Source organism: Delphinus delphis, chromosome 1 (assembly GCF_949987515.2).
Source record: "Delphinus delphis chromosome 1, mDelDel1.2, whole genome shotgun sequence".
Taxonomy (NCBI): domain Eukaryota; kingdom Metazoa; phylum Chordata; class Mammalia; order Artiodactyla; family Delphinidae; genus Delphinus; species Delphinus delphis.
The window spans coordinates 20,238,012-20,249,126 of record NC_082683.1 but is presented as its reverse complement, the minus strand read 5'-3'; the positions used below and the strand labels follow the sequence as shown (position 1 = coordinate 20,249,126).

Sequence of the window (11,115 nt, the reverse complement as noted above, 5' to 3'; positions counted from 1 at the left end):
TGCAACCCTGCCCACCAGCTACCCCATCCCACCACTCCAGTCTCCAGGGCTGCAGCCCTGGCCGCCTTTCCAGGGAAGGTACGTTTCCCCAGCTGTAGAGTGAAAGGCTGGTCTCTTATTTTTCACCTTTCGCCCCTGGAGATGGGGCAGGAGAGCACTCCGGCCTCTGAAGGGCTGGGGAGAGATGGGCATGGGTAGAAGTCCCGACCACCCTGGAAGGCATGGGGCTTCAGGTACAGAGCCCAGGCTGGTGGGCCACACAGTGGGCTAGTTACCAAAAGCACTCACCCCCCCTCTGACAGCTTTCATCCCAGTCCCCTCCGGGAAACAGATTCCAGATTCTAATACAGAAGTCAAAGGCACATGTAGATTTCTGTTAAAGAAACTGACTTTATTTAGTTGAAAAGCATCTCCTCGGTAAAGTGAAGAACGCCCATACAGAATGGCTTGGCAAACGAAGTGCTGCGGGGCGGAGGGGGCAGGTCTGTGACCCCACAGAGCACAGGGTAGGAGAGAGTTCTTTCGGCCCGCCTCTTGCTCCTTCCTTGGCACAAAGCTCACTTCACTTCACCCCACTCCAGGGGAGGGAGGAGCAGAAATGGCAGCAGCTCAGGCAGAGGCAGTCAGCTTGGGACAGAACCATGGACAAGCACTACTTCCAAACTGGAACAGAATGCAGGGATGCTCTGTCCTAGATGTGTCAGAGGTGGTCCTCAAGGCCAGAGGTCAGGAACTAGGGTACTGGCCAGTTAGAAGTCAGGAGGTCAGAGGTCACTCTCTGGGGTCAGGGGGCAGAGGCAGGAGTGCTCCTCAGGCTGAGAGGGTGGGGGGTGGGAAGACGGTTCCCTGGAGTCAGAGTTCGGGACTTGGGAGCTGCCCTCAGCCCGCTCCACTCCGCAGGCCCCCAGGCCCTCTGAGTAGAGCTCCTGGTTCTGCTCCTTCCACCTGCGGAATTTCTCCCCAGTGAGCTTGGGGTCGCCTAGCACCTCCTCCAGGGCCTGCAGCTCCTGCAGCTTTGCCTGGAAGAGGTGTAGGGGTTAGGGCCATGATCACCCGGGGAGCGAGCAGAGCCTGAGTCCAGAGCTAGCTCTGGAGTCCAGTGGCCTAGAACCCAGCACCTGGCCCGGTCCGGCCCCCACCCTCAAATCGAGAGCCTGGTTCCAGGAACCTAGAACTCAGCCCAGTCCACGGCAGAGCCCAGGGCTGAGGGCCAGGAACCGAGCCGAAAGCCCCGAGCCCAGCCCTTAATGGTGTCCTGTGCCCGCCCCCGAGCCCAGCCCCTAATGGTGCCCTGCGCCAGCCGACCTTGAGCGTGCTCTGCAGCGCCCGCATGCGGTGCGCCCGCTCATTCAGCTGGGGGTCTCGGTTGCGCCGCATGAAAGAGCTCCGCCATTGCTCGTGAGTGAGGGGCTGCGGCCTGCCCAGGAAGGACACGCCACCCAGCCTCAGCCCCCGTACCATTCCTTCCAGGGCCCCTTCGCTGCTGTCTGTGGGAGGGGAAGCAGGGTGAGCGTGTGCCTGCCCCCAGCCCTCCATCTCGGCTCCCAGCACCCCCGCCCCCCCGGCTTGGCTTGGCACCTGTCGGAGAGCCGAAGGAGGTCCGTGGGCTGCCCTGCGTGAGGGCGGCCACAGGTGATGTGTCTCCGTGGAGGGAACTCCCAGCTTGGGCCGGGCTGGGCTGGGGGCAGGGTGGAAGGAGAGAAGGGTATCAGTCTGAGTTCCACGCCCTGCTCTTCACCCCGCGCCAGCTCCCACTCACCGAGGCTGAGCAGGATCCAGCCTCATCGTCGGGGTCTTCTGCTTCCGTCTCACTGTAGCAGTCTGGGGTGGACAAGAGTGGCTGGGGAACCCACTCAGCTTCACAGGGTTTGGGCAGGCCAGGAGGTGGGCTCGGGGGAATTGAGCTCCCAGCCCCCATCCCAGGGAAGGCAGAGGCTCAGGGAGAGACCCAGCCCTGTGAGGCACCCACCTTCCTCTCGGGGCAAGGGGGCACGGCCTGGAGACCGGTACTTGGAAATGCAGGTTATGAGATGGCGCACCCACCTGTGGAGGGGCAAATGGGTCTCAGGGAGTTTCCACTTACTGTACGCCCGAGGCTTTCGCCTGTATCATCTTCTAATTTAATCCTCAGAGCAACTCTGAGAGATAGGAATTCTTACTAGTCCATTTTAGAGAAGATGAAACTGTGGCTTAGAGGAGTGAGTGTCTTGATGAGCCCTGTCAGAGAGCTGGGCTCTGAATCCAGGCTCCTGAGCCCAGACCCCCGGGCATGCCCATGCAAGCTGTGGAGGTGAAGGGGGTGGCACTCACATGCTCAGGTCCGTCAGGGTATCAGCAGCGAAGATGAAGGGTTTGTACACGTTATGGGTGAGCTGGAACACACTGCCAGGGAGCAGAGGGGCCTCACTCACCTGGGGGTGCCCATCCAGAACACAGAGAGGCTGGACGGGGCATCCCAGCTACCTGCCGCCCCCACCCACCCCTCCTGTCACCTACCTCTCCCTTTCTCTCCCCACCCCCAGCCTGTCACACCTCAGGACTTAACTATTTTTTCTTCTGATCTTGTCCACTTTCCAAACTGTAGTTGGAGACATTGATGAGGCCCTCAGCCTTCTCATCCTGGGGAGATCACAGCGTGAGGGTCAGCTTGAAGCCCCAATACCCTCAAGGCCCAGTCAGGCTCCTGAGGGTGGGGGAGGGGAGAGGGCATTTCCTGGGCTCTCTAACCGCTCATCTCTCAGTGCCCAGAGCTCAGGGCAGGAAGCTGGGCTGGGGTCAGGAGGTGTGACCAAGGGGTGCCTCTGAGCCTGGCAAGGGGAGCCAAAGATATCCAGAGAAACAGTCAAGGAAGAGGAGCCCCCTCCTGCATTTGCTCCATCACAGGCACAGACAAAGCTGCTTTGCTCCTTTCCCTGCCTGGCCTTCTTTCTCCTTTCCATCCGACTAACCCTCAGGCATTGATTTTTCAGGAAGCCTTCACCACTCTTCAGGTGGACTAGCCACCTTTGCTGGGTTCCCACCCACCCCTGGCTCTTCTGCCATCATAGTGTGTGTTCCCATATTGTCCCTGAGTGTGTATTCATCCCTCTCCCCACCGGCCTGAGTAACGGAAACGGTCCAATTCTTCCCTGTGTCCCAGGGCCCAGCCCAGAGCTGGTGTACAGTAGGCACCTTGAATGTTAGTTGAATGAATAAACAATTGCTTGAACGGCCCATAGCTAGGATGAACAGATTAACAGAAGAGGAAGGAAAGGCGGGTGGAATCAAAGAGATTCTACCCAGCCTGTGATACCTTTTCCAGACCGCTTTTATACACACATCGGCTCAGTTCTCTCTGAAGACTGTCCCCGTTTTACACATAGGAACACTGGGGCACACCTGCGACCACAGATGGGAGTGGACCGTGGAGGAGGGACAAGAGCCGAGGCCCTGAGGTGACTCACTTGCTTACCTGTGTGTGTATGGGGTCTCACCTGGGGCTGGCGGTACCAGTAGAGCGTGTGTCCCTTGAGCACAAACCAGCAGCGGCGCCAGCGCGGGCCCATGAAGCCCCCAGGCACCTTGCGCAGCAGGAGCCAGCCGTCACAGTCAGGCCGGCCCAGTTCCCGGCAGGACACCCGCCGGCGGCTCAGCTGCGTCGCCACGCCTGCAGCAGCACAGCGCGGCTGGTCAGTGAGGGGCTGGCGGGGTGTCCCGGACCCCCAACCTGCTCCCTTGCCCCCCACGAGCACCCCCAGCTGATATTTCTGAACCCGTGCTCTGGGCTCAGAATGTGACACGTGTCACTTCTGAGGTGGGGATGACTCTTCCCATTTTAGAGACAGGGAAGCTGAAGATCAGAGGACAAGCTTATTTGTCCAAAGTCACAGAGCTGGCGAGAGGCCCAGGCTGGGAGCATAGGTCTGTCTGACCCCAGAAACAGAGCTGTTTCTAGGAGAGGCTGTGTGTGAAGTGTGTGTTGGTAGCGGGGGCGGGTCTTGCCCAGCACTGTAAAGACTTGAAGGGCACCCCGTCAGGTGCATTTCATACCTTTTGATTTCTTGCGGCCAGGGACAGGACTCTGAAAGGACCACAGGAGGTTAGAGAAGCATATGGGTACAAAGCCACAGACCCCTCCTTGCTAAGCCCCAGAGCTTACCTTGTCAGGGTGTTCTGGGGGCTCTGGAGCATCTGCTACCCCAGCTAGGAGTGTGGCTGAGGGTGCATGGGGGCTAGGCAGGGGCTCCGGGTCAAGGGAGGTCGAGGCTGTCAGGGAGGGAGGAGAGAGAGGGAGTGTCCCTGAGCTCAGAACCGGGCCCAGTGGTAGGGTGGGGGTGTAAGAGTCCAGGGTCAGGCAGCCCACATGCCTTGTCCAGGGCATCTGCTGACTGGTGGGGCTTTGAAATTACCTGTCCAGGCAGCAGGGCTGGGTCCTGGACTTGGGTTTGAAGTCAGGTCGGAGGTGAAGACATCTTCCGATGGGGCCCTGGAGAGATCAGGGAGAGATGAGGTGAGCCATGGCCCACCTGCCAAGACCTACCTGGGGCCAAGACCTACCCGGGGCCCGAGCCTGTCACCTGGGAGACGGCAGGGCCGAAGCCAGCGATGGGCTCACTGGACGTGGGGGGCCTGGGGCCTGAGGAGGGGTCTGAGGAATAATCAGAAACAGGTGATGGAGCTGGCGACAGACAGGGGTCTGAAAGCAGACTGGGGGCAGGGGTGGGCGGCAGGTACCTGTGAGGGTGTCTCCGGCACTGGGACCTTCTTCAGCACTAAGCTGACCCCGTCTGGCTCCCGGAGCAGCTCCCTCACCACGTTTTTATGGGGCCAGCCCACCTGGGGGACAGGGCAGAGGGCAGGGCAGGGATGCTGGGCGGGACTGAACTGGGCAGGAGGCTCTGAGGCAACCCGACAGCCCTCGGCCTCGGAGCACTCCCTCAGCCTCACCTTGTCCTCCTCCAGGAAGCCTCCACGAGCCCCTCTGACCTGTGTGAGCTGGTTGGCTTCACGGAAGGCAGCTCCCACAGCCCTGGTCTCCCCAAGGGAACCTCTCCACCCACTAACCTGAGTTCTACTCAGGACCCCCTTCCTCCCACCACGCTCCTCCCCTCCCCTCACCACCACTTGCTCATTGATCTGGACAATCTCGTCTCCAGGCAGGATCTGCAGCCGGGAATCAGTGGGGACCTGGTGGGGGGTGGGATTCAGAGAGTGCACCCTCATGGGGCTGGAAGCAGGCTTGGCTGGCAGGTTGGAGGGCCACAGGGGTGGGCGCCTGAGAAGGGTATAGGAGCCTCACCTGGGTGCCCACTCGAGACACAAAGTGCAGGCAGTTGCTGGTGGTGTAGATCTCCAGGCCCTGCAGGGCAGAGGCTGCAGTCACTAAGGGTGTGGGGACCGCCGGACCAGGACGCCTGCTAGGCACCAGGACTCACAGGTGAGTGGAATGGGGGAGAGAGCTGGCCTCAGCTTGGCACCGCTCGACTTGTCATGTGACTTTGGGCTCACCACTGCACCTCTCTGGGCTCTGCCTCTTCCTCCCCTAAGGGCTGAGGGGAGCAGGTTGCAGACTTCTGAGGTATGAGATGCTCAGCAACTTTCCTGAAGAATCTCATACCTCAGGGACAGGAGGGGGACAGGGCAGGGCTGGGGCCTCTGGTTTTCCCAACTGGTCAAAGATTAAAGCAAAAAAGTTCATGTCCTCTCCCCTCTCCCCTAGGTCCGTGTCCCAGGGCTGGGATGTGTCACCTGAGACCACACCAGCTGCAGCCCCTCAGGACCGGAGAAGGGGCTGAATGACGGTGAGACCCCAGGGAAGTCCCCTGGGCCTTTAACATCTGTACAAAAATTCCCTGGAAGTCCAGTGGTTAAGATTCCATGCTTGCACTGCAGGGGGCGCAAGTTTGATCCCTGGTGGGGGAACTAAGATCCCACATGCCACGCGGTTTGGCCAAAAAAAGAAAAAAACAGGGCCTTCCAGCTGTGACAGTATAGGATTCTGGTTCAGTATAGGATCCTAGAACCAGATTTCAGGGCCCAGACAAGGCTGCCGAGGGGTCAGGGGTGAGAGTTGAGGGGTCAGGGCTCACCGAAGGATCGTCCAGCGGCACGTGCTGTAGCACGGCCTTCTGCTCCAGCAGCTCCTCTGGGCTGCAGCTCAGGATGTTGTGGCAGATCCCGGCCACGTGGCTGCTCTGGCGGATGGAGAGCAGGATGTCTAGCCTGAGCCCCGTCCCACCCCATCCCCACACCCCACTCACCCCCCAGACTCACAATCCTCAAGACTTTGCTCTCCTTCTCAGCCGCTGGACAGTCCTGGAAGCAGAGTGAGAGAGCAGGGGCCTGCCCTGAGCAGGGCGCACTGCCTTCGCCTGAGGGCAGGGGGATTTCCTGCAGTCCCTCCCGGCGTCCCGTACCCTGGCCCCCTTCCCAGAACTACATGGCCTTAGAGCTTTCGCCCCAAGGTCTCATCCCCCTGACGCCAGGCCCCCAGAAGTCACCACACATGCCCTCCCCTGCTTCACCCCCTCCTGAGAATCAGACTTCCTGTGCTGCCCTCACCAGCTAGGAGCTCCCACGCCCCCATCACCCCCTACCCAGTGGCCGGGCCTCCTCTCTTTCTGCCCTCGCCTCTTCCGGCTCTCACACCTGATCCTGTGCTGATTCACAAGTTATAAAAAGCTCTAGCCTGACTTGGTCTCTACAGCCTGGGCCAAGCCTGGCCTCTGGTTCTCCTACCTCCTGCAAGGCCTGGCCCAGCTCCCCGCACAATTCCCCAATCTCCTGGCAGGATGAGAAGTCATTTAAGTGGGAGAAGAGGTACCTGGCAGAGGGAAGGATGGAGCAGTGGTTAGGGAACTGAGCTTAACAGTCAAGCCACTGAACCACCCTGCACCGGCTACACATCTGAGACTCTGATGGGTTTTGATTTGGGGTAAAGGAGATGACTGATACATCTGAAGGCCTTAGTCAAGTGCCTAATAAATGCCAGGCCCTGTTCTAGGCACTGGGGAGACAGACATTAAACATATAATTACATCAATAATGATTTAACTTCTACTGCTGTGAAGTGTAGGGAGCTCTGAGAGTGTGTAACAGGAAAGGCTTCCCTGAGGAGGTGACATTAGAGCTGGGACCTATGGGACAAGCAGCGGCCAGTGAAGGGGGTAGAGAGCTCTTTATATAATGCTGTTGATGTGACTGTCATGATTACAAGCAGGAGGTGGGGTGGGAACCCAGGCAACCCAGGGCCCCTACACAGACCAATTAACCTCTTTGCCCAGTTCCACTACATCTGAACAAGAGCAAAGCTCTATTTTTCTCTCCCAGGTCCCAGAGGAAGCCAAGGATGAGAAGGGTCCCCTCACCAGTTACTCAGACCCTAGGAGGAGACCGAAGTACCTGTTGAGCCAGAAGAGGAGGGAACGGGCCTCATGCACCAGCTCCATGGCCGCGCTGAGGACATCTGCAGGAGGCTCAGCACAGCCCCCCAGGCGACCTTGGACTAAGCTCTGGAATACCCGGATCCCCTCCAGCAGCCCCTCTGTCAGGCTCTGCAGGTTCTCTGACTGTAGCCCGGAGCTCTGTACCACAGAAGGGCAGGTTAATTCCTGGCAGCGGCCAGCCCCCCATCACCACCCCAAGGTGGGTGGAAGCTGCAGCCAGTGTGGCCGCCATTCACTCACCAGGGCCCGGAGCTGTTCCACCCCTTCCAGGATGAGCTCCTGGTGGCCCAGAGGCCACACAGTTAGCGCTTCCAGGCTTCGGGGGCAGAGCTGGAGCAGGTACTTGCCAGGCAGCTCCCAGTCCTCAAAGTGATAGTCCTCCAGGGAATCATCGAGGCCTGGTGGAAGAACGAGGGTCAGCATGGGGGAGCCAGGGGGTGTCAAGGCCTTTCTGGTCAGTGCAAAAGTCCTTCTCCTAATGACCCTGAGACCCAGGCAGTGTTCTGCCCTGCCCATTTCACAAATAAGCCTACTGAGTTGAGAAGTAGGGTCATATAGGGCAGTGGTTCTCAAAGGATGGTCCCCAGACCAGCAGCCGCAGCCTCACTGGAAAACTTGTTAGAAATACAAATTCTGGGAAATCCTTGGTGGTCCAGTGGTTAGGACTCAGTGTTTTCACAGCTGTGGCCCGGGTTCAATTCCTGGTCGGAGAACTAAGATCCCTCAAGCCGTGTGGCATGGCCAAAAAGAAAAAAAAAGAGAAATAGCCAAAACATGGAAACAACCTAAGTGCCCACTGACAGATGAATGGATAAAGAAGATGCCACACACACACACACACACACACACACACACACACACACGCACACACACACACGGGAATATTATTCAGGCATAAAGAAGGAAATCTTGCCATTTGCAGCAACATGGATGGACCTTGAGGGCATTATGCTAAGAGAAATAAATCAGAGAAAGACAAATACTGTATTATCTCACTTACATGTGGAATCCCAAACACCCAAATTCATAGACACAGAGAACAGATTGATGATTGCCAGAGGCAGGGTAGGAGGGGGTAGGGGAAATGGATGAAGGTGGTCCAAAGGTACAAACTTCTATTTATGTCAGTTTGGGGGATGTAATGTACAGCATGGTGACTATGGTTAGGATTCTGGGCTTTCACTGCCATGGCCCCGGCTCAAGGCTCAATCCCTGGTCGGGGAACGAAAATCCCGCAAGCCACACGGCATGGCCAAAAAAATAAAAACAAACGAATTCTCACATCTGCTGAATCAGAACTCAGGGGCAGGGCCCAGCAATTTGCATTAACAAATCCTCCCAGTGTTCTGATGCTGCTGAAGTCATGCTTGATGGGGCTTTGGAAGCAGGGAGACCTGAGTGACAGCGACTGAGCTTAATTACTTAGTTACTCCGTGCCTCAGTTTCCTCACCTATAAAATGGGGAAAATAAAAACGCCTGCCTACCTTCTAATCATGTGTATTAAATGACACGACACATGTCAAGCACTTGGCCAGCTGCCTTGGTTCATGGTAGACAGTAACAGCCCCCGTATTATTATCGCCAGACTCTTTACCGTGATCCCCAAGGCCCTGTATGATCCGGCCACCACCTGCCTCTACAGTCATCTCTTGGCGCACAGCCCCTCAAACTCAACACTTCAGATCCAGAGCACTAACTCCCTGCAGCTCTTGGAATGCTGTCTTGCCTCAGGGTCCTCAGATGTGCTCTTCCTTCTGCCTGGAGTGCTCTTCCAGCTCCTTCACGTCCTTTTCCATCTTACTCCTTCCAGGAAGCCTTCCACAACTCCCCAGGCTGGGTTGCGGTCCTCTGCTGCTCTCACTGCCCCTTGCACCTCCACAAACCCCTGCATCAAAGCACTAAGCTCTCCTACTTGATCACGAGCTCTGCCAGGACTGGGCCTTAAACAAGTGTTCATCTCTCATTCCAGCCCAGGCCTCTTACAAGGTAGACACTCACAAGTAAGAAAAATATCTAGTGAATGCTTACTATGTGTTAGGAAAAATTTAAGGGCTTTATACATATTAACACATTTAATCCTCACCGAATCTAGAAAGCAGAGATACTGTTACCCTCATTCCACAGGTGGGAAAACATACAAATAGAGGTTAACAGTTAGCTTTCTCACTCTTTGAAGGAACCCCTGCCATTCCAAGCCAGGGTCTTTTGTGATCAATAGCTCTCCCTCATTCCCTGTGTGACATTAAGAGCACTTGACTAGGAGTTCGTGAACCTGTGGCTCCGTGGCTCTGGGCCCTCGAGCACCTCCCTGTGCACACAGCAAATGTGCTGTGCTGCCTCCCTCCCAACAGACCCTGATGTGGAACTGCACGTGCCAGGCCCTCAACCTGATTGTCTTATTTGGTTCACTTCATGAGATCAAAGTTGCCTTTCCCATTTGATGGATAGGGAAACTGAGACTTGTGCTCACAGAACTGGTGAGTGGAGGGGCTGGGCCTGGAACTCAGTCTGGGAGTCTGATGCCAGCCCTGCATCCCTGCTTTCACCGGGGCTGGTCACCCTGAGCCTGCCCTCAGTGGACTCCGGCAGCCCCCTCCACTCTGGCTCCTCCCTGTAGGAGGAGTGTCCTGACTCACCTCCCGGCTCCCAGCTGCAGGTCAGAAGGTCTTCACTTCTCTGAGTTGGCTGACAGTCTGGGACCTTTCCCACCCAACTGGGCTCATCCCTCCTGGAGGCCTAGGGAGGGGCTGTGCTGACCCTTCCAGTCAGGCCGGGGCTTCCGCTCTCACTGGGAGCTTCGGGGTGGGGGGGAAGGGAAAAGACACCCCACCGGCCCTATTCCAAAGCCTCCGCAAATCACTTCCTGGCTCAGTGTGTAGTTTTCGGCTTCTGAAAAATACGTTTAATAAGAGCCCACTGCGCCCTGGGGCAGAGGGAAGATGAAGGAGATACAGTGGGGGCGGGCAGCTGGGGAGACACCGTCTGTGTTCCTTACACAACCACTGCCTCCCCATTGCCACCCTGGAGGCTTCTTGGGCTTCTGGGGGGATGGGAGACCTCCTCTGGGTCCTCGGGGGGGCCCCCCCCCGGGTCACGTCCATTATCCTTCTGCCAGGTTCACGGCAGACACTCTGTAAATACTTGTTGACTGACTAACCAACTGACAGACTCGGCACGTCCTTTGTCCTTTTCCTCTCCCCGTCCCAGTGCCCCTCAAGCCCGACACTGCCCCAGCCCCACCCACCTCTCAGCCAAGCCGCCACCTTCCCGGGGGTCCAGGTCGCTACTGGCTCCATGGCCAAGCTCGGCTTCTCGGATCCGCACCCGCTCCGTGCTCCGTCTCGCCCGCGCAGGAATTTCCGCTCCCAGAGCTCTGACCTGGGGAGAGGCTGGGCTGGGCTGGGGGCGGAGCCACTAGCATACCTGGGCCCACAAAGCTGGCTAGGTGAGGTGCTGTGACAGCCATTGGCCTACTGCCTGTCCACCTCCTGCCCTGCCCTTCAGGCATCCTAGGGCAGCTGGGCTGCCAGACCTGGGGGTGGTGCCACTGATGTGTGATCCAGGGGACCTCAGAGCTGGCCTGGGATCGCTGCCCAAAACTGGCCTCAAATGGCAGGGTGCGACCCTGACCTTCAAGGCTCCTCAAAAAGGGGCCAAAAAGTGAGCAGTGAGCACGGCAGCAAAGCGCAG

At 57.8% G+C, this 11,115-nt stretch overlaps 1 protein-coding gene across 1 annotated transcript; it reads right to left on the bottom strand.

Annotated features, from left to right (window-relative positions):
• Positions 1 to 384: 384 nt before the first annotated feature.
• Positions 385 to 10,765, bottom strand: CNKSR1 (connector enhancer of kinase suppressor of Ras 1). The gene is made up of 21 exons (XM_059999632.1): positions 10,670 to 10,765; positions 7,665 to 7,822; positions 7,381 to 7,562; positions 6,718 to 6,802; positions 6,253 to 6,294; positions 6,069 to 6,173; positions 5,279 to 5,338; positions 5,098 to 5,166; positions 4,714 to 4,815; positions 4,557 to 4,627; positions 4,389 to 4,465; positions 4,139 to 4,245; positions 4,030 to 4,060; positions 3,474 to 3,646; positions 2,546 to 2,619; positions 2,311 to 2,382; positions 1,970 to 2,043; positions 1,760 to 1,821; positions 1,579 to 1,678; positions 1,306 to 1,487; positions 385 to 1,019 (listed from the first exon to the last, which is right to left on the bottom strand). Exons 1-21 carry the CDS (start codon positions 10,719 to 10,721, stop codon positions 765 to 767), a joined length of 2,133 nt encoding a protein of 710 aa, XP_059855615.1. The 5' UTR covers positions 10,722 to 10,765; the 3' UTR covers positions 385 to 764.
• Between the last annotated feature and the right edge of the window lie 350 nt (positions 10,766 to 11,115).